A 23,329-nucleotide genomic window follows, 5' to 3' on the forward strand; every position below is an offset into this window, starting at 1 on the left:
TGTTTACAGGAGTAGCTTAATAAATATTTTCAAATGAATAAATAACATCTATCAATCTTGGAAAACAATTCTGTGTAAAATCAGTGATGTAACTATATAAGTGCAAATAATCTGTTCTTTTGAAAGATTACACAAGGTGGGAGCAATAGATGCATATATTTCTGTATTGAGGCATTAGTTTGAGAGTTTTAAGCCCACAGAAGTGGATATACAAATAAATTAAATAGAGGCTCATATCCATAAGAAGAAAGGATAATTAGGAAAATCATGAACCAGGGACTTTCACTCTTTCAGCAAATGATTACTCAGAGTCTGCTGTTGCTAAGAATTGTGCTGGGTAAGGAAGGCACTTAAATGAATGACATGGTCCCTACCCTGAAACACCTCTAGAGAGTGAGGCTGACAGATTAATTTCAATACAGTCTGATAAGTCCTTTGCTAGAGTTATTCCTAAATTGATATGCCTGCACAGAAGTGGGTATGTAACCCAGCTGAGGGATAAGAGGTTCAAGGGAGTAAAAGGGCCTCAGTAAATGTGATGCCTGGGAAAAATGTTAAAAGGACAAGTAGGATTTACCCAACTGAGAGAAATGGAGGCATTCTAGGCAGGGGGAACAGTATTTATAAAGGTAAGAGAACATAAAATGTGATTGGATTTCTGATAACTTGATATGATGTCATATATAATACATGGGGAAAAGAGGGGAGATTTAAGGTCAGGTCATGAAGGGTAGGTAGGTTTTATTAAGGAACATGAATTTGAGTTCAGTCGATTCCCAAGTTTATAAGCTATTAAAGGACATCACACTCCACTATCATTGGGGACTTTTGGGTTTATATTGTTAGTATCTAATACAATCCCTGACACCAGGAAGCAAGTCAGTAAGCACTGGTCAAATGGAATTGATTGTTGGTCAAAGGAGAATCAACAAGTATAGGAATGCTGTCATCAAATTTGCACTTATAAGCTGGACACACCACCTGTCAGGAGGGTAAGCTTGAAGTGGGGAGGGGTGGCAGTTAAAGAATATAATCAGTAAAACCGTGGAGGCCAGTGGAGTTCATTTAAATAAGAGAAGCTGGGGGTGTGGTCTAAATTCAAGGGCTAGAAAGGAGCCTGGTGACAGCTGTTTAGGAGTTAGAATGGAGAAAATGTATTGACTTCTTGAGTGTGGTAATAATGGAAAAGGAGGAGTATGGAATAATTCCCAGGACGGCTGCTTGGGAAACTGGGTGAATTGTGAAGCCATAATAAAACTATGGAATCAAGAAAAGGCATGAGAGGACACGGCAATTTCTAAAATAAACATTTAGTTGTTTGATTAATAGCAATGGCTAAACCTTAATTGCAACTATCGTTATATAAAAATAGTCACTGCTAAGAAATAGAAAGCTCTGAAATTCACATATACTTTCTGAAATTCAGACACATTTCTCAATGACAGGCTCTGTGGAGGAAGGCCTTTACTTCAAAAACAAATGGTTAGGCTTGACAATAAGTGTAAAGGGAGTTCTAATTAATAATTTTGCTAGTCGTTCCCAAATTTGCTTTTTATATTAAATTTATTTACAGAATCTCCCCCTTGATTTCATAATATCTTATGTCTGAAATAGGCCATGGGGTGGGGAGAGGATTGCTCTAATATGGGCATGGATCACCACTATCCCTTTTAGTAACATGGCATAAAATAGGTGCTTAATGTTTGTGCCTTCATGGAGCTTAGAGATTGGCATCTCTTGTTAACTAAAAAAGAGGATAAGGCTAATCAGTATCATGGGTCTGGATTTAGATTTTCTTCACAAGTTTCAAGATGGGGTTGAGGCTTCCGCCGGATGGAGCGCCGTGGAAACTGCATGACCCCGCTCCCTCCCTCTTGGAAGGAAAGACAGAGCAAGATATGAGTGAGATGGACTTGACTCCACTGAGAGAAGTCTGAGGCCCCCCACCTACTGGTGAACATCCAGCTGCTCTTCCATTTAACACTTTATCATGTTCTACCCTGGAAAATATCTTTTACCTTGCTTATATTTTTACAATGTCGAGGGAACCAGAAGGAAGAAAACTACATGCGTGCATGTGGTGTGTCTATTTCTCAGAGAGAATAAAAAAATAATTAAGCCCACAGAAATGTTCCTTAACTTGCCTGTTTATTTACTTCCTGTGATCCACTTAGTACACTGTAGCTATCATCTAAAAAAGAGCATCTAAATTCTGCCTTCTTGAAAAGAGTCTTGTAAGGAAACATCACCCGGTGCTGTCTGTATGTATGTTTGGCATGAATGTCCGCTTATTGGCGTGGATTCTCATTCAGTGATACTGTGACAGCCAGAGAGAAAGCCTTATATCTGAGTGTAGAGGTCACAAAGTATCCTTGCAATGGGTTGGGTATTCTCAGTGCCTCTAATCTGAAGAACAGGAAGAGCCTTGACAAGTAACTAAGAACTCAGAAGGTGTACTTTCAGCAGGCTTTTCTGAGTACCTGGGGGGCCATGTTTTGAGAAGCACTTTATTATATCTAACTTAGGCCTCAAAACAATCTTTTCAGGAAAGGTACATTTTCTAGCTGAGGAGAACTAAGCCCTGGAGTGAGGTTAAATCACTTGTCCTGGATCACAGAAAGGCAAGAAAGAGAGAGAGCCAGGATTAAAATTCAAGGATGTCTGACCTCGAAACCAGGGCTTTTCCTGCTGCACCACCCTGACTTTCGTGTACAATATTGGCCTTAAACTTGAGATGATAAAAGGGTATGTAGTATCTCTGTCCCCCCAGGGTTTACAACCTAGCAGAATAATAAAATAATACCTGAATATCTAATGCAAGGCTGAATGTGTTAAATCGCATAGGGAAAATGAAAAGAGTGTGTTAGGAAAGTTCAAAGGAGTAATAGATCCCACTGGCTTGTGGGATCAGAAAAAAGGGTTAACTCCAGGAAGGGTGGGTGCTTAAGCTGAGCCTTCAAGGATGGTTGGGATGTAAAGAGGCCCAGAAGGAGATAGGAGAGGGTTTCTAAGCAAAAGAGTACGTATGTAAGTTTGGAGGTAGGAGGTGAGTGAGTGATCTGTGGAAACCATGACATTTTCTGAGTAGCGGGATGATGAAATAATTGTTGAATCTGAGGAATGTTAATATAACGACAGCATACAGAATGCGCATAAGGGGACCAAGACTCCTGAGGTGGGGAAGTCAGTTGGTAGGTTGTTTCAGGATTCCCGGCGAAAGGGAATGGAGACCTAAACTACACTGTCAAGGAAGAAAATAGAATTTTCACAATTGGTATCTGTTCACCTCTTTCTGTATAGTAAACAGGTATAAAAGACATGTTTCTAATTATACACTATGGAAGGACATAAATGAGCAAAGGATTATACTATTCTAATAAATATAAAATATCAAAAAGATGTATATAACACAATGTGCTTCTTAGCTAATGATGGTGTAATGTCCTTTTTGCAAATTAGGGAAATAAGTTGTCGAGAGAGGGTTAAATGATTTGTCAGGTGTCTGTCCAGCATGTCATGCTGGGCTTCTGAAGCTAATGACTTCAGAAGTGTGGTGCAGAGATTTTAGCCACTGCCAATCGAACGTGGGGATGTCAAGGAAGGACTGGACCGACTACAACATTGCCTGTCTGCTCTGTATATTGTGAAACCTGAATTTTGCTCCATGCGTACTTGACCATAGGCTTCATCGTTCTTTAATTAACTCACACATAAGATTTTCTACCCAACTAGATTGAGTGCAATTTGAGCTCTGTAAAGATAGACATCCCAGGGCATAGAAAAAGTGCTGGTCAGGGTCTGGGAGAGTTTGTTTTAACAGAGTCCAGCTCTGCCAATAACCACCTGCAGAACTTGGTTAAGTCACTTAAACTCTTTGGACCTCATAATTCTAATATTCATTATGATAAAAGTGAAAATTCACCACCAGCACCACCCATCACTGCTACAGCTATCACCCTCACAACAACCAGGACTAACATTTACTAAGCATCACTTTTGGGCAGACACTGGGCTAAGAGTTTTAAGCACCTCATCCTATTTAATCCGTACAACACCACTAGGAAGGACTGAGGCACAAGGAGGTTTAGTAACTTTCCTAGGTCATGAAGTCAGAGGCCTTATACCAGATGGCCTTTAATCCTACAGATCTCACAGCCTCTTTTATGTTCCCAAACAGCTGATGATCAGTAAATATACTTTGAATTAAGAAGAGTAAATAACTACACCCTCCCTCTCCATTTGCACCCCCCTCCCAAACTTTAAGCAGTGCAAAATGACACTCGGAAATCTGTAAATACAAATAAATAGTGAGAACCGGCTCTTCAAATCTCTTAAGCGCCGCTGTGATTACTCCAGCCTGAAGTATTTGTGGATTTTGTTCCACCGAGGAGTTTTCCTCCAAAGGTTAACGTTGGGGAATTGTCTCTTAAGATGTTATTCCTAAGTCATTCATCCCCCTCCCCCCGCCCTTCTTTCCTGTCATGAGTAGAATGTAGTCTTTGTGTCATTTCTTAGTGAACGGTTTGCTGTTAAGGAATCATTACAGTAATGTGGGCAATTGGAAGAAAGGGGTTACTTTAGTAGTCAACCCTCTTAATGACCTGCTCTTCTGTACACATTAGTAGTTGGATAAGGTTGTGGTTATTGAACTTCTGCCATCCACCAGAGACAATCTGCTCAGGCTTGCATTGCTGGAAAGAGAAGATGATGGGAAAAAAAAAAACAAAACAAAAAACTCTATCCAAAATTTCAAGCTACTCTGCCTGGGAGATGACAGTGCACTGAGTTCACAACTTGTTCAATGGGAATCAGCGGGGAGCATTAACTAAATGACTAGTGCGGCCAGCCTATGGCTAATGGCACATCTTCTCTTGAGAGGCTGCATTCAGTTGAATTCACCAAATATTTATGGAGAACCTTTAATATGCCAGGCTCTGCTCCAGATGCTTGAGATCCATCAGTGGACAAGATAAATAAAAACCCTTGCCTTCGTGGGGTTTACATTTTAAAGATTAACAGTCATAGCTGGTCTTTCCTCAAATTTGCATGGCAACTAAAGAAGATGGAATATTGGCTAATAGGTATCCCCCAAAAAAGACTATCAGCATTTAGTGCTGGATTTCCAACTTGTAAAATAACTATTGAAAAAAAAAAAAAAAGAGAGAGAGGTTTATTTCTCTCTAGATTACATATTCTAATGTACTCACTGAGACTTTGGGAACTTGTACTTTAAGACTGAGGCGGTGGGGGGAAAGTCCAACAACAGCACACAGTTCTATGGGCCCAGCACAATTTAGTGTTGTTTTGCATTCTAGCGGCACAGATCTTGTTAAGAAAGTCCATGTCACTGGCACAAAAGGAGTGAACATGGGAAAATACTTGTTCTTCTTTCTATCAAAGGCACAGTTGTAAATGCACAATGCTATGAAAACTCAAGCAAATCTGGAATCATCGTTAAAGGGAATTAACTTGGAAAGTAATTTGTGGCAAGAAAATTCAACTCCTTTGTTATCTTCCTTTTACCGTAATATGCTTCCTGAACACTGCTTATGAGAGAGGGCTCTTAGAAAGAAAAAAGTAAGTATAGTAAAATTAACTCATTTTATCAATTTGTGCTCTCGGCCAGAGTTTCCTGACTGTGGCTTTGAAGGGCTGTAAAACTGATGAATTTGCATGGAAAAAGAAACCAGTGTAAGTAATTTGTATAAGAGGGAACACGGACATAGACTGCTATAATTCAGACACCCTGCAGATAGCAGACTGCTGCAGTGTGAGCAGTTATGGGTTAGAAAAATGACCACACGGCAGTCAGTCTGACTTGAATGCAAATCAATCATAAAGGTACTTTCTCTGCAGCTTCTACGCCACGGTCTTCAGCAACTCCTTTGCCAAGCAGATTTCTAGTCTGTAAACCGTGTGCTGATCTCCTTTCCCCACTCTTCCATTCTGAAAGGTCTGACCCAATGCAGGCTTGGAGTATGTTTTTCCAGAATGGAACATAAAAGAAAGGCACTGAACCAAAGCAAGGGTTTCCCTCTAGGTGAAAATGAACTTCCCTGCTATTATAAGATTGAAGCAATGTTTCATTATGAAATGTAGCATTAGGTGCCAAAAGCAGCTAACACAGAGCACTGTTTTCACACATTCACGTTTTGAGGACACAGGGTAAGGAATATGTAAATTTGTGGTGGCAAAGAAGGTAAATAGAGGAATTTTTATTTCTAAAACAATATTTTCCTTTTACGAAAATAGGAACCATTCACTGATACCCTCTTCCTCCCCACTATGAGCCATGAAGATGGTTTATCTTTGATAGATAATTACTGTGAGTTCAATTTGTAAATAAAGTGTATTCAGGCACTTTATCGCCATAAAGTCCAGTCTTGGAGCTCAGTAAACTTACATATCTACTCTATAAAGGAAAGAACTGTCTCCTACTTATTTCTGTATTCTCAGCACACTGTGAAGGATGCTTCATATATTCACATGCAACAAATGTTTACTGAGTTGAACTAAAATTATATGAGCTTGTTAATGAAAAATGGTGAAGAACTAGTACTTATCGAGTATCTATTAAGAGCCAGGCAATGGGATAGGTGTTTTACCTGAATTATCTCATTTCAACCTTGCATGGGGACATGGAATATGCACTTGTATTCTTCTCATTTAGAAGTGAAAAGGGAGCTGTGAGGTTCAGTAACATGATCAAGATCACATAGCTAAACATGTGACAGAGCAGGGATTTGAACCCAGATATCTCTAGATACCTGCCCAAAGAAACAGAGGGGGATTCAGTAAGATTTAAATAGAGAAATATTTATCACCTACCACTTAACTGGCAAAACAACTATCTCCTCCTCCTCCCTTCTTTGTTTTTGCAGGTCTTTAGAGTGGCAGGCAGTGCTTCACTGGGTGAAGGGCCTGACACCTGGTCCTGCAGAGCAACCCACAGCGGGGTGAGCAATGCTGACAGATCTCTTGCATTAGTGGCTTCTGCCTTTGGGACTGAAATTGATTTTCTGCATTTTAGAGTATCATCTCTTCTTGGCTTTTTGGTTGAGGTCAAATGTGGTACCCGTTTAAAATATGATACAGCTTCAGCCATGGGATTAAGTCTTCTCTGACAGGGAACAGATATGACAGCCTAAAAGGTCTTTTCACCACAATGATCTATAAACCAAGGATGGGCTTCTAAACATAAGCTCCTTAACCAAGAGTGCACTGGGACTATCTGACCATTAGCAATTAGGAAACCAAACTATGTCAACAGAGTTCCATCTCAACAACCTACAAATCCAGCTGTCTGCAATACTTCTCACTGTTTTCACCAAGAACTGTTTAATTTTTTCTCTTCTCCATCTATTGAAAAATTCTGGGTGCTAATATGTCCTCACACCAATCACATACTGGATTAACTCAGTTCCCAGTATTTGACCTAATATGTGGCTTTCCTGAGTGTGAACCCCCTCAATCTCATCCTAGACATGCCTATAGGGTCATCAGCAACAGTCTTTGTAATCATTAAGAGTTATAGTGAGGACAATATATTCCAGCCAAAATCTCAATAATATTTGCAGTCTTATTGTGTCAGGCTTTTGGAAAGCCCCCAAATGCCTTTTAGTTCCCCAATGTTACCTATTGGATATGAATATCTGCTCTTTAAAAATTGCGGCTTATGAGTGCATAAATGAAGATTTACTAAAAACCAACTGGCAGCAATGACCTCCAGCATACTGGAATTTTTACATCCATAATGTAAGAGAAAGCAAAATTTTCAAATACTATAGAACCAAATACTTTGAAAAACTCTGATAAAAATAACCATGGTGTGGCTGGCCACTTAAAAAGTTGTTAACGTGTCAATGTTAGACCGAGAATTTTTAAACATCTTGTTATCCATTCTATACCCTGGAAGAGAAATTCCAAGAATAATGCAGAAACATAGGCTTTGGCTGAAAACGTGTGGAATAAGAATTTTCTGGCTTCCTAAAGCAGATGAATTAGATCTAGTATTGGCATGCTCTTTTTCTACTAGAATTACTAACTCTGAAAGGGTCACTAGAATGGTCCTTGTAATAAACTGATTTTTAGAACATGAATTCTAAAATCAGTCCTTCTTAATTTATACACATACACACACTCAGCACAGATACACACACACACACATTTTCAATAAATTTGCTGATAGGGTGGGCAACTCAAGGATCAGCTCTGAGTAAAAGATCGAGGACAGAGGCTTTGTTCAATAATAATCATAGTAGTTACCATTGTTGAGCATCTACTATGTGCTAGACTCTTGACATTTTCTCACTTCATCCTTGAAACACTCCTGAAAGGTGTTTCTTTTTTCTTTTTTTTTTTAACATCTTTATTGAAGTATAGTTGCTCTACAATGGTGTGTTAGTTTCTGCTTTATAACAGAGTGAATCAGCCATACATATACATATATCCCCATATCTCCTCCCTCTTGCGTCTCCCTCCCACCTGCCCTATCCCATCCCTCTAGGTGGTCACAAAGCACCAAGCTGATCTTCCTGTGCTATGGGGCTGCTTCCCACTAGCTATCGATTCTGAAAGGTGTTTCTATTTCCAGCACTCAGACTTAGACCCAGCACACAATTGGTACTTAATAAATCTTTGCTGATTGAATAAATGATGGTTACCTATCAGGAGAACACAGCTGAGAGGGATTAAATGTTGCCCAAAGTCACTTGGTAAGGCCAGATCCCCAAACCTATTATCCTGGACTATTTTATGATACCATTATGCCATCTTGCATATAGATTTTATATAATATATTATCCAAAGAAAAAATTACCTAGAAAAGATGAGAAATAGATGAATATATGAAAAGAGATCGTGATAACAAAATAGTATGTACATCAAGGTGTTATGTGTTTTGCTTCTCCCTGAGTCAAACCTTTACAATAAAAATGTTCATAGTCTGGTAAATTTAGTAGGAGCTTCATCTAAGGAAAGAAAACAAGAGGCCCTCTAAATCTTGCTATGAGAACTCACTGCCAGCTCTAACCAGGAAGGCTGTAGGGGTATGAGTATAACAGAAAGGACAAGACCTTCATGCACAGAATTGGCTGATGGGTCTGCTGATGTCATAAGCTTGTTCTTATCATAGCTCTAATTTCAGCCGACATGGTGGTCATAACACGGCTGCCAGAGCCCACACCAAACACAAGGTATATGCACATTTCAATTTGTAGGTAAGGGTGGGAGCACCTTTTACTTTATGTGGCTCTTTCTCTAGTGGGTGAGGAGAGTAGCACAGAAAAAAATATCATGTTTGGCCACACACACTGTGAGCCGGGATTCAGAAGAAAGAGTAGTTGACGAAAATTTCTGCTACCGCCAGTTCATTCCATTTGTTGCCAGCTTTACTGTCCAAATATTCACCCCAAATATGTCAAGAAAATTAAAAGAAAAAAAATGATACAACAAAACATCCTTTTGAAGTAATTCAATTCAATCTCAGTATTTATTTTGAAAATTTATTGAATTATAGTAGAGGAAACCCACTAAATTAAGCCAGCCAGACTGGTATTTTTCTTCCTAAGAGTATGGCAATATTTATTATTTTATATCTCCATGAGGGGTTGATTAAAACTAGAAAATAAAACATTTGCAATGTCATAGTATATTCAGAATAAGGTGGCTTAGACAGGCAAATGAAAAAATATATAGGGCCAATCAGTGTTTTCTATTCCATAATGTAACAGGTTTTCTTGGAAAACGGCATTCTGGAGATAGGCATTATGATTTTTTTAAAGGGATTCCTACTCTTTTGTCTGCTGCACACGATACCCTTACTCTGGAAGAGGTGCCATTGACTTCTACAGATAGAAAATGTGTGATGTTCATTTTAAAATTACTAGTAGAGCCTGCTATTGACCATCTAATTATGCCGAGTTCCATTTATAAACATAGCTAACCACTAAGTTTATGGAGACTTTTTGTGCTGCTTTAATAGGATATTGATCGAGAGCATAGTTTGAGTGGACTGCCATTGAATTGTGTAATGGCAAACAAGAGGCAAGGTCACAGCCACTGTTCATGCTAGGGCTGCAGTGTATTTTTTATTATAATCTTTTTGTTTCTTTCTTTAATGTTCAAGCCCAAATGGTTTCTTTCGAAAGAAGAGCTTGCGTAAGAATATAACCTTATTTTTAAAAATAATTTCCAATGCCATGATCAAAGGTGAACCAACAGGCCACCTATTCAGAAAAGAAAGTTTCAAATCTATTCCACTTTAACAAAGACCTAAAATCTGGCAAATAAATGGCACCCCAAAGGATTAGGACATCCGAAATCCCTTATCCTACACCAATTTCCTCATGAGTCCTTCTTTGCAGGAACGTTTCGTAATTTTCAAGTTTGGGCTTGTCCCTACCAAAGATCTTCGTTTCCTTATTGTACCTTGGAGCCAGGTTAATTCTGTTGTAGTAGCGCCATCATGGCAGGTTAGACTACTGGCAATAGTTTCTACTAAATTGCTGGTCAGAAAGTCCAAGGGTGTGGATATGGGCCCCCAGAGACACACAAAGGACCTAGAGACTTAAAAAAGAATTTTACAAATGAACTGCAATTTGGATCTTAATGACAATTCTCGTGTAAGAATACAGAAAGAGTGCACATTTCTAAGGCAGAAAACAGCCACTAGGGTGCCACCTCATGCCAGGCTGAGGCATATGCCTTGCTCCATTCACTCTCACTCTCCATTGACAAACAACTCGGGAATCCTGTAGCCACCCAGCAGCCTAGCTTTGTGGCAGAGCCAGGACGATTCAGCTGCTGGATTTTAATAGATTCTGCAGCAATGCAACAGGAACCCAAAATCAGTCTGGGTAACTGAGAGTGGTTTTCACACCCAAAGACTCTAAGGCTGGCCACAGTGTACTGAGAACCCTGGCTTTTCAAAATTCCAGGGCCATGAAATCATACCCAGCCACGAAGTTTACTTAACCCTTGCAGCCAGCTCGGGTGTACAAACCACCGCTAGAAAATTAGAACCCGTCAGGCCAGAGTCACAATGGCCTGTGTGTATTTGCGGTTTTCCTCTTTCCCAGTGAAGTATTTAAGGTTTCAGAGTCACTCCACCAACTTCAAATAAAAGAGTCAGCACTTTAGGAGGATATGGGCAGAAGTAGTGGATTTTTTCGGGAGTACTTTCTGGGTGCATACCAGGAAGGATATTTGACAGCCTCAAAGCACACACTTTGAGGAAAACACTGGTGCAAAATAAACAAGAGAGGGTGCTGACAGAGAGCTATCTAAGCAGCACCATTTAGCCACCAGTAGAGTGGGCTCTCTTTGTAGCAACTTCATGGGAAAGAGACCCATCTGAAAATGCTTCTAGAAGGCTTTGTTTGAAAATGCAGCATCATGTAAGAGCCATTTCAACAGATGGTTCCTGTCTCTTTCCTCACAGTCTTATGCTAAAACAACTTAAATGATTCTGAACCTCATCGTTAGCACTTATAAACCCCCTCCCCCAGAGCAGAGAAGACTTCTCTCTCTCTCTGGCAACGTGTCTAGTGGTCTGTATGTCGCCCTCCCTCCCCCGGAACAAAGTAATAAATAACCAGAACTACTTTCAGATGGTCCTAGCACATGGGGGAAAAGGTAGGAGGAGAATGAATATACATTTACTTTTATGCTACAGTACTCTCTTTGCTGCTAAGAGAAACAGAACTCTCCTTTCTTGCCTTTCACGGAGTCTGGATGATGCAAAAAATTAAAAGGTAGGCAGGCAGGAGGCAAGGGTAAGAGGGGAATTGGTGGGAGATTGCAGCAGGAGGGCCTGATTCCAACAGCCCCGTGCATCTGAGCGGGATGATTTCATGTCAAGCAACCTTGTCGCCTGACCCTCACCTCTGAATGTGCAAGGCTAAGCCAGCAGCTTTCTCTTGAGTTTCTCGGCCATGGCCACCCTGTAGTAACACGATTATAATCAACAAACTTAGCACAGTTATTTCAGTGAATCCTCATGAGGAAATACTGAAATAGCATCTCCCTCCTCTATTAAATTTGAAAGGAGGAAAACTAAAAACAGAAACGAACTGGAAACCTCGGGAATGTCAATATTTGTATTAGCAAATTTAAAAACTGAATTCGAAAGATCCAGAAAGAGGGAAAATTTTCAAGCTAAGGCCACCATTAGTGTGAAATTTCTGGGCCACGTATGTGGTCACAGGTGTGACTGGGGGGACTGGGTGGGGCTGGGATAGACAGGAGGAAGTTAAGAAGAAATGTGCAGCACAGTGGAAGAAATTCTAAGACACTGAGGCCATTAGAAATATCCAGGTGAAAGGCTAAACTATGAGAAAGAGTAAAAAGATCATTTGTTGGGGGAGTGGGAAAATGACTAGTTGGAGTACACGTGATTTGTAAGGAAGTGAGACTATTCTGTATGATATTGTAATAGACTATTCTGTATGATACTGTAATAGTGTAGTAATATGATACTGTAATAGACTATTCTGTATGATACTATAATTGTGTAATAATATGATACTGTAATAGACTATTCTGTATGATACTGTACTAGTGTAGTAATATGATACTGTAATAGACTATTCTGTATGATACTGTAGTAGTGTAATATGATACTGTAATAGACTATTCTGTATGATACTATAATTGTGTAATAATATGATACTGTAATAGACTATTCTGTATGATACTGTAATAGACTATTCTGTATGATACTATAATTGTGTAATAATATGATACTGTAATAGACTATTCTGTATGATACTGTAATAGACTATTCTGTATGATACTGTAATCGTGTAATAATATGATACTGTAATAGACTATTCTGTATGATACTGTAATCATGTAATAATATGATACTGTAATAGACTATTCTGTATGATACTGTAATAGTGTAATAATGATACTGTAATAGACTATTCTATATGATACTGTAAAACATTTGTCAAAACACATAGAATGTACAACACAAAGGATGAACCCTAATGTAAACTACAGACTTGAGTTAATAATAATGTATCAATATCAGCTCACCAATTATAATAAATGTACCACAGTAACAAAAGATGTTAATCATACAGGAAACTGGGGAGGAAGCGATATTGAAAGTCTGTTCATTAAAAAAAAAATTGAACCTGAAAACAAATCCAGCAAAAAAATTGTAATTAAGTATTTTACTTGTTTTGGTTTACCTGAAAATCATTTAAACTTTTCTTTGATGCACATATTAACAACTGAAAAGTTTATCAACTCTAATAAGAAGTGATAATTTTTTTTTTTTTTAAATTTATTTATTTATTTATTTTTGGCTGTATTGGGTCTTCGATGCTGTGCATAGCCTTTCTCTAGTTGTGGCGAGCGGGGACTACTCTTTGTTGTGGTGAGAGGTCTTCTCATTGTCGTGGCTTCTCTTGTTGCAGAGCACGGGCTCTAGGCGCACATGCTTCAGTAGTTGTGGCACGTGGGCTCAGTAGTTGTGGCTTGTGGGCTCTAGAGCTCAGGCTCAGTGGTTGCGGCGCACAGGCTTAGTTGCTCCGTGGCATGTGGGATCTTCCCAGGCCAGGGCTTGAACCCGTGTCCCTTGCATTGGCAGGCAGATTCTTAACCACTGTGCCACCAAGGAAGCCCAAGAAGTGATAATTTAATAAAAGCACAGAATCTTTGGATTGTTTAGTTCTATAATGCAGTTATAGGAGAGGTCATGACAAAAGTGTCTACAGGCAGCTAGCTGAGTACAGTCAAGTGAAAAGAGCCAATTTCTTAACTTTGAGCATCACCGACTCCTTCATCTATAAAAAGGGACAATAACAGCAACCATGGGAGGACTGAATGGTGCCTAGCACAATGCCTGGTACTTGGCGTATGCTTGATAAATGCTGGCTACTGTAATCTTTCATATGTTACATTATGCTCCTACCAGGGCTAACATCATGCACCTAATCAACTTACATGCCAGTTAGCGTATTTCTATCTCAAGGTTACAGAATGCACCCCAGCCCCACTTATCTGCAAAAAGTGTCCACTGCACCTCTAGAATGGATGCTTAGCTCTTCTAATGTGGGGAGGTGGGCAGCGCCGTAAGGAACGGGTAAGGATTTCGACTCCATCATGTGGTCCGAGTGCTACGTCTTTCTGAAAGGTGTGTGGGTGAGGAAACATGAGCTGGGGGACCCTTCCCTCATCAGCCAAGGCAATCTTGAGACACAGACCCTGAACAAACCTGGATTAAAGATCTGCAGGAGGGAGGGGGCTCTGGGTGGCAGTTTGGCCAGAAGCCATGGTTGAGCTGACACAACCCAGTCCCACTCTTGCCAAACAGTTTCAGTCAGCATGAGGGCACGTGTGAGTGAGTCCTAGAGCAATTACACAGCAGTGTACAGAATCGAAAAGCATTCAAGAGCCGAAGGATGTTCAGCATGCCAGGCGTCAGCAACACAGCCCTCTAAACAGGGACAGGAAACAAACCAGGTCCCTCTGTAGATTCAGTGTGTGGTCTGGCCATACCCCCTGGCCATCGTGAAGGCAGGTGGAGAATTCCCTTGGCAACCACGTGTGGTAGACTGAATGGAAATCTAGTCCAGTTGGGAACTGATAAGGCTTGGGATATAAGACCTTAAAGGGACACAGAGACAGTGGAAGAAGGATGAGATTCTGGAGATGGTTCTGAGCAGTGTGGACCTTCACATACAAACCCCCAGGCCTCAGGACACTGACAGTAATGAAGGACTAAATGTACGTATTACAGCAGCAAGGGTAGAATAAAAAAGGTCCTGTGCACCAATCTTTAAAGGGTTTTCTTTTCACTCATTAAGGCTATGATTAGATCCCAGTAAGGGCTCTATGAATGAATGTATGCCCCAGTAATGCCATTAGGACAGTTATACTGTAATACATATACTCTATATTACTATTATTATTAAAATTGCAAGAAAAATGTACGATGATGACCACCTTTTAACAATCTTTAAAAAGTAAAAAAATATACATACAAATGCATTTTTATTTGTCTATGGCAAATAACTGGGTCATCAGCTGTGCTAGGGCAGTATATATCCTCCAAGTTAACAAGGCAATCTTCTCTCCAGCGCGCTGGTTGGTACTCTAAGCACACTTCATCATATGGCAGCAACTTCGCCATTCCAAGTCATAACTTGCTGCTCATAATGCTTCATTCTTTAGGGTTCTGACCCTACACCAGAACATCCCAGCATTAACCAAGGGTTCCCGACTGTAGAATTCTAACACCCATGGTTACCTTCCTGCTGTTTTTCCCTGTCTAGTCTCAGGTTGTAGATTTCTTCAAGTTCCTTTGGGCTAGTCTAAGAGTACAGATTCTAGTGCTACACAGACTTAGCTTAACCTTTTACCCACTTGTTTGATTTTGGAAAAATGACTTAACTAGACCCTCGATTTAACTCATTTGTAAAAATGAGAGTAATTTCTTAATCTCACATGTTTATTGCAAGGATTAATTTTATGTAACATACATGAAAACCTAGCACAGTGCTTGGTGGATAGACTCTCCCTCCACCCTCAGATCCCCTGCCCACACCTTGTATCCCACTTTCTGGATTTTTAAGAAATAAGAACAGATAGAACCTGAGTCTGTGAGATCAGGATGGCTTTGCTTGCTTGACCTGACATCTTGTCATGAGATTGACTTGCTTATTCGGTCAAGCTTGCCAAGACTGCAGTACAGTGAATGGAGGGTATGAACTTGAAATAAAAATATTTATTTTTACTCCACCTCATTCCACAAAGAATTTGATGCAGCCTGAAACCAATTTCAACAATGTAAATTTTATCCACCAGTGGTATTTTGAAGTTGAAGGGGGATAAAAAATAAAATTTTAATATTTAGTATATTTTTCCTTGGTATTGGGACCTAGAACACCATAGTCATTGTGGATACGCTTTTTTAAATGTTAGCCAAAAACTTTTATTTTAATCCATTAAGCACAATAGGCACAATGCCTAAGGCCTATGATCTTTACAAGGCCTGCAAAGTTGTTTGAAACGTGATGAAAATTATTATTATTAGTTTTTTGAAGTATAATTGATGTATGACATTACGTTAGTTTCAGGGGTAATATAGGTATGGTTTTAAATAAAAACAAAGAGATATTTTTGTGGGAAGGCAACAGTGTGTGTGTGTGGGGGGGTGTTCACATGGGGTGGAGGGAGGGAGAGGGAGAATCCTATACTTTCTCCTTGGACTGTCTGGATTATGTCATAGCAAAAATACAATCAATGGCCCTTTGATCAATGGAACAGGGTGGTGACAGGCACTCTTAATTCACTGTTGTTGGTGATTATTGACAAGCTGGTAATGATCATGCTGCCCGGTGTCACTCATGCTAAGGGCATTAGCATTCTTTAAAGGTCAAAAACAAATTCTTTTAAATCTCAGAATTTCTTAGAAATCCGGGAAGGCTCAATTTTTTTAAAACAGGTTCACACTATAGACTAGGGACTATGTGAGACACTCAGGATTTCAGTTCTTTCCCTATGTCTCACATTAAAATGATATTAATTTTTCCTGACTTAAATTCTTGGCTGTCAAACAAACTACGTGGCAAAATTCTTCCAGTGGGAGTACGAAAAGGAGATTCTGAAAGGTATTTATGTCTTTAGGAGGCCTAGGCAAAAGGTAAGCACAAACCCAAGGCAAATCTGTACCAAATCAAAGCAAAATTATACTTACTCTGTGACACTCTTACTAGCTCAGTCACACTAAAAACCCCTGATGTGACAAAACTGTCCTGGAAGCCCAAATGTCCTGGGGAAACAAAAACAAAAGAAGCGAAGTGTCATAAATAGAAGACATCTGACAAGAGAATTTCAAATATTAGTTTCATTGTGATTAAAAAATGTGAAGTCTAATTTCATATTCTGCTCTAGTTAGAGTCACGTAGGAGGGTATAGTCATTTAGTTACGTAAATGGTTTTTTGGTTTGAATCTTTGAATCTAGAGGTTATAGAAAGCTATGACACAACAACTGGGTGATTTTTGAAATGGTTAAAAAAAAAAGTTCAACAGGAAATCTGAAACAAAAGATGATTTAAAATAAATGGTTACCTTGGCTGACCTCTGAGACCTTCACAACTGGGATGAAAACAGCCTACCTAAGAATCAGCTAGGATAGCTAAATTCCCTAACAGTTTTTAAACATTGTTCTCTAAAGAAACATCTGATTGGGATTAGCTATCCATTCCTTCAAACCAAACAAGATTTAAAGATGTTCCCCCTTCATTTCTACAGGCACCATAGCGTGAATCCTTAAGAAGTCAGACTGCAAAAGACAAGCCCCAACCCTTGAAACATAAACACAAATTCTTTTGAGCACAAATAAAACTTTATATTTGTTTTGAGACAAGAGTTTTTTGTGGAGGGGGTGGGCTGAACCTTATTTTTTGAGAAAAGATAATAAATTAATTGTTCAAAATGAATTATTCTTTGATTTCTGTATCTGCTTTATTTTTGCTGGATATAATTAATTTCCTTTAAGATATCTGATATTACATCTAATTGTCAACTGCTTATTTAGTTTTATGGTATATACAGGAACATATTTATAAATGGCAAGGAATACATAATTTATGAATGTCATTTCCCTCTCTGCCTCTAAAGTTTTCTGATTCTGAGTCTCACAGGTAGAATCAAATTGAGGGATCTGTTTATAGGGCTAGTGTAATCTGCTTTAAAATTAGGGTCAAGGAAAAGTAGTTGGCTGAAGGGATTTTTTTTTTAAATAAGTGTTCTTTGAAATAAGAAACATACCTTTAAGAAATGCAATGTAAGAAATTGGACTAGTCTGAATGTACAACAAACAATCCATAAATAAGATTTATGTTATTGATAAAAGCAAGATTTTGCCCACTACTAAAAGGAAGCAAGTTTACCTGTGGCATAGTTTATGCACCAATAAATTTGTTAAATATCATGCCCATAAACACATGCAAAAAAAATCACCATGCTTTGTAGAATTATAAATGGACCTACAAAATTATTCTTTTTCTTTTGGTTACATTGGACTTTTGCATAAGAAAGATGTTTTGGCTGAGAATTAAAAGACAATTTTCAGTCAACTTTTATATCAAACATACAATCTATGATATTTTAGATGAAGCAGCTCTAATTTCTAGAATATGCAATAATCATAACTTGCTTTTTTAAAATAAAATGACATGAAGTGTGGTGATGGATGTTAACTGGACTTTATTGTGGTGATCATTTCGCAATACATACAAACTGAATCATTGTGTTGTACACTTGAAACTCACAGAATGTTTATGCCAATTATATCTTAATAAAAAAAGAAAAAAGAATCATGTATGTACACCACAATTTTTTTAAAAAGGCAAAGTTCATTTGAAGAAGTGCCTAAGAAATTTCACCTCTTGAAACAACCCACACCCAGGTATTTAGTTGACTTCTACTTGGTAAGTGCCTGAGGTGTTGCCTCGGGTTAAAAGAACTGAGAAGTAAAAATAAATAAATAAATAAATAAATAGACAGATAAATAAATAAATAAATAAATATATCTAACAAAGTCTTGGCAAAACAGCATAATATCTCTTTCTACTGTGACAACGTTAACATCACATTTATCCCACAGACAATAACAAAGGAAATCCAACCACAACGTATGTTAAGTTTGACTTAAGACCCATATAACAATAGCAAGGAAATTCAGAGCTGAGTGGGAAAATCTGGGTTGATCTCCAGCTCTTGCTCATCTCTGTCTGCGTCACTTGCTTGCGGGCTGATACTTGTTTCAGTTCCAACCTGTGAAATTCCTTATTTTAAGGATGACTTAAAATGAATTTCTGAACAGAGTGAATGTGAACGTACTTTAATCCTGCCACCGGAAAAAGCAACCAATCTATTTTGAAAACTTAGTTTAGTTTAGCATAAGGACTTGGGAGGGGGAAACCTGAGTGTTCACCCATTCAAACCATCATCCTCTCCTGATTGTTCCTTTTCTTTGGCCACCTCTTAAATACTGGTGTTCTCCAGCATTTGTACTCATCTCTCCCTATATATATATTCCCTATGTTATTTTCTTTATTTCCATGATATCAGCTACCAGGCTTGACTGTGATATTTGTGAAACTAGTAAAATGTTTGCTTGCTTCACCACTGTATTTAATACTTGGGACACAGCAGTTAGTAAGTGCATATTTGTTGAATCAGTGCATGAATGAATCTATAGGCCAATGACTCTCAAATCTTTATCTTTTGCCAAGATCTCTCTCCTGGGCTCCAAACCCATAAATCAAAATGTTTATTAGATATTTCTATCCAGATAGCCCACGGGTATCCTCAGACCCAACATGTCCAAAGCCGAGTTCCTTTTCTTCTCTCCAAAAACCTGTTCTAACTCTCTGAATTCCCTACTTCAATGAACCATCCACTCTTCATCTCATTTTCTATGTTTGGTGTCATCCCTGAATCATGCTTCTTACAAACACCCACATCCAACGAATCTCCACTGATTCCATTTCATACTGTTTCTTCACTCCATGTATATCTCCATCTCTCCCTTCCAACTGTGGCCCTGGCTCTTCCTACTTCTCACTAGCATGATGGGACAACCTCCTACATTCTCTGTCATCAGTCTTGGCTTCCCCTCTCGTCTGCTCCCCACTGTGCAGCCAGGGCTGTCTCCCTGATGGGCAAATCTGATGATTCATTCATTTATTCAGCAAATACTTCTTGAGCACCTCCCGTGTGCCTGGCATTGGGCCAAGGGTTTGAGACACAGTCCCTACCTTCAGGGAATTTACAGAGTAGGATTAGACACAGCTGAAAATCTAAAACAAATGAATTACTTTAAAAATTATAAAGGGAATAAATAATATGAAGGAAACAAATAAGAAAAGCTTTAGAAACGGTGGTCAGGGAAGGTCTCTCTTAAGAGCTGACATCTGAAAGATACTAAGGAGACAGCCCGGAAAAGAAGGAGGAAGAGCTCTTAAGGCAGAGGGATTGGCATATTCAAAGGCCCTGAGGTTGAAAAGAACAAGGTGTTGAGGAATCTGAGATAAACGCAATGTGTTCAGAGCTCACTGTCCTGTCAGAAATCTTGCAAGGGCCTCACAGAGCGTTCAGGGTTCAGTACAAACTCCTTCATGTGGCGTACGACCTCCACACCCGCTCTGTTTTCCTCTTCCGGCTCACTTTCTATCTCTTGTCTTTCTCTTCCAGCCCTACCTCTTGGTCTAAGGGAATACATGCTCCTCCCTGAATTGCCTTGTCCTTCATACCCTTTGTTTGTCCACCTCCTACCTGTCCTTTAAATCTCAGCTTTGTTGTCATCTCTACCAAAAGCCTTCCCTGGTTACCCCCACCGCTGGCGAAGACTTCTTTTCTCTTTTCTCAATATTCTCCTGGTGTACTAAGCTCTAACCTAGGACTTAGCATACTGAATTGTAATTTTGTCTTTTTCTCATATTAGACTGTGAGCCCTCTGCCGGGAGAGAGAGCATCTTCTGCATCTCCAGCCCTTCAGGTCCTAACACGGTAGCTGGTATGCAGTACGCACTCCAGACATGCCTCTGAATGAACACAACTCAAATTGGGTTCAATATGCTTTCTTTCCTTTTTTATAAGAACGTTAACAGAATTTCTTATTTCTGTCTCTTTTTCTCTCTCACCCCTAGCAATGAAATCAAGCCAACGTGCACCTGAAAACTATCAAAATGAACTATCCAAATAGTTCCTCCCAACTAAACAGGACAAGGACAGGATGGGCAAACCACTTAGACAAAGCTTCCAATCGAGATGGTGCTATCAGTTTCCCTGATGAGAAATGTCTGGGAGTGTGCTATTGTTGTGATTATGGTTAATATTTTGGGGAGACCAAATAAAAATGGAGATAAAGGGCAGCATTATATAACGGACATAAGGGGCTAAAAAACATCTAGTCCCACACTAAAGCTAGGATTTTGTGTCACCCTGAAAGTCACTGCAAAAATAACAATTGGATCCTCCTTCCCCTTTCAGCAACCTGCCTCCTAAAGCCATTTTAATAGAATATGTGTAATTTAGAAGATGAAATATGTCAATGTACAATAACCAGAAAAATAACAATAAAGAGTAGAATTATTTCACAAATTCTGAAGCAACCATCCCTTTACAGTATCATGAGATTATCAGATTGCCTTGACTACTTCATGCTTAGAATATGTCCCCAAGGAAAGGCCAGTGTAAACATTCCATGTAACTTTAAATGACTATGAAACTGGTTTTGTTCCTTCAATTATTTGGAAACCCAGTGATGGACTCTAGAAGAAGACAGCAACGAGAAATGAAACCTGAGAAATGATGGAAAAAATGACACAGCTAGCGTAATTACTAAGCAAACCTGAGCAGATTAGTATTTCTTTCTTACTAACACAAACCAAATCACAAAAATGACTTTCAGGGAAATAACACCAATCTTGGTGTTCTACTTTATTGCAAGATGAGAGAAAAATAGAAAAGACAATAAAAAGGCAAATTCAAGTATGTAATTCAGAATTCAGATGTTAGCATTAAAAGATCTTCAGATAGAAAGCTGATTAAACATTCCCAAAACGTCCCAAGATTTATGTTTTGAATAGGGCCTCTCAGAAATGAGTGCAAAACATACTTTTGTTAAGTATGTCTTAGGTGAAAAGCTAGACTGCACACTGATCTGACTCTCCCCAGTTCTTAACTACTGTTCAGGAGCAATTGTATAGGACATTGAAATAAGGAGCAGATTCTTTCTCATTTTAGATAAAATGGCTAAAATAGTTCCCTCATTGAAGTCTTGTTCGATGAATTTCCAATTAGAGTACAGGTTTCAATACCTGGAGTCAGTCACACTCACAGTGGGGAGAGATTAGGCTTTCTAGAGAGGCAGAAATATAAAAAGCTAAATTCTGTTATGGGTGGTTAGGAGAAGCATCTCTCTTTACCTTGATGATATCAGCAGTTATTATGGAAAATGCCATTATATGGGAACCAAATCTTATCTCATGAAGGGACTGCACATCTATCTACCTCTTAAAGGAAAAAAGTTCGATGTGCAGAGACACAGGTAACCTTGGAGAACCTTCAGAGGTTGGGGAAGGAATAGACAAACCATCTGGAGGGCTGGTCTTTAAAGAAAGTTGAAATGTCCATGAAACAGAGTTAATGTATCTGAGGAGGAAAGTTTGTACATGAGGGGGTATGGTTGTTTGTCCTGCTGGAAGAGCAAAGGCTCTCAAGCTCTAAATTATCAAACCTCATCTGGCCAGTAGATGTAGGCCAACTGCAATACACAGGTCATTTCTCCACAAAGAATGTGCAGCCCGCCTTCCGTATAGGGGGTGCAGAACCTGTGGATACTGAGGGCCAACTGTGCCATTTTACACAAGGAACTTGAGCATCTGAGCATTCTGGTATCCACAGCGGGCCTGGAACCAACATCCACGCGTACGGAGGGACGAGTGTATCTCTAGTCTATTCTCCCATGGTAAATACGGTCCCGTCACTGGTAAGCCAGGCCAATGTCTGGGACTTTTCATGCTTGGGTCTGGGCTCCTCAAAGAGAAAAGAGCTCCCTCATGGTCACGCCATCTACATTCCATAAGTACTTGGGACTGTCTGTGACATGAAGACCCTGAGCTAAATCCCAAAGACACTGCTCTCACAGAACTCATATTCTCCTGCTCCTAAAGAAAAGTTGACCTCATCAACTGTTCCTCCCTGGAATTTTCATTCCTCCTTCGGTGAATCCCCCATTGGCTTATGAGCTGCGTGAGGGGAGGGAACGCCAGTGGCTCCTTCCTCTTCCCGGTCCCCCCAGTTCAGTCCATACTTAGCAGCTGTGCTCAGTCAATACTGTTGAGTAGAGCTTCAGCTTGACTTGCCTTCTGTCATAGGCTCTTTCTCTTTATTTGACAGTGATTTGTTTTTCTGTTGCCCTTCAGCACTCCTACAACAAACCAGGTAAGAGCAGGCTGTGTCTCCTGATCTGACAATGCCCACGGGGCCCAGCACAATCTCTGGTTCCAGGTGTGTAATGAATATTGATTCAGTGATTCAGATGAGCGCCTTGAGACACCCTTATTTAGTGGCCCTCTAAAGCACAATGTAAATTATTTTAGCTTATGTCCAGTCACATTTTCCTTCTATACTTGTATTTTGGAATATCTTAGAAAACAAGTTGCTTTTTTTAAGGGGGGGTGGAGGTATATTTCTACTGATCCATTAAGCCCGAATTTTAAAATTTTGGTCTGCAGACAAAGACAGAGCCCATGGGATGGGAAAGCAATAAGACAGAGGAAGCTGGGACCCTGAATGACG

General features: G+C 39.4%; 1 protein-coding gene across 7 annotated transcripts in view; it reads right to left on the reverse strand.

Annotated features, from left to right (window-relative positions):
- Positions 1-23,329, reverse strand: part of NFIA (nuclear factor I A) — a 376,913-nt gene that overhangs the window by 124,690 nt on the left and 228,894 nt on the right. For all 7 annotated transcript variants that reach the window (XM_059083370.2, XM_067006876.1, XM_059083380.2 and 4 more), the window contains exon 4: positions 16,712-16,786. In XM_059083370.2, the coding sequence (XP_058939353.1) occupies positions 16,712-16,786 (75 nt within the window). The remainder of the gene's footprint in view (positions 1-16,711; positions 16,787-23,329) is intronic.

The sequence above is a fragment of the Kogia breviceps genome, chromosome 1 (genome assembly GCF_026419965.1).
Source record: "Kogia breviceps isolate mKogBre1 chromosome 1, mKogBre1 haplotype 1, whole genome shotgun sequence".
NCBI classification, from domain to species: Eukaryota; Metazoa; Chordata; class Mammalia; order Artiodactyla; family Physeteridae; genus Kogia; species Kogia breviceps.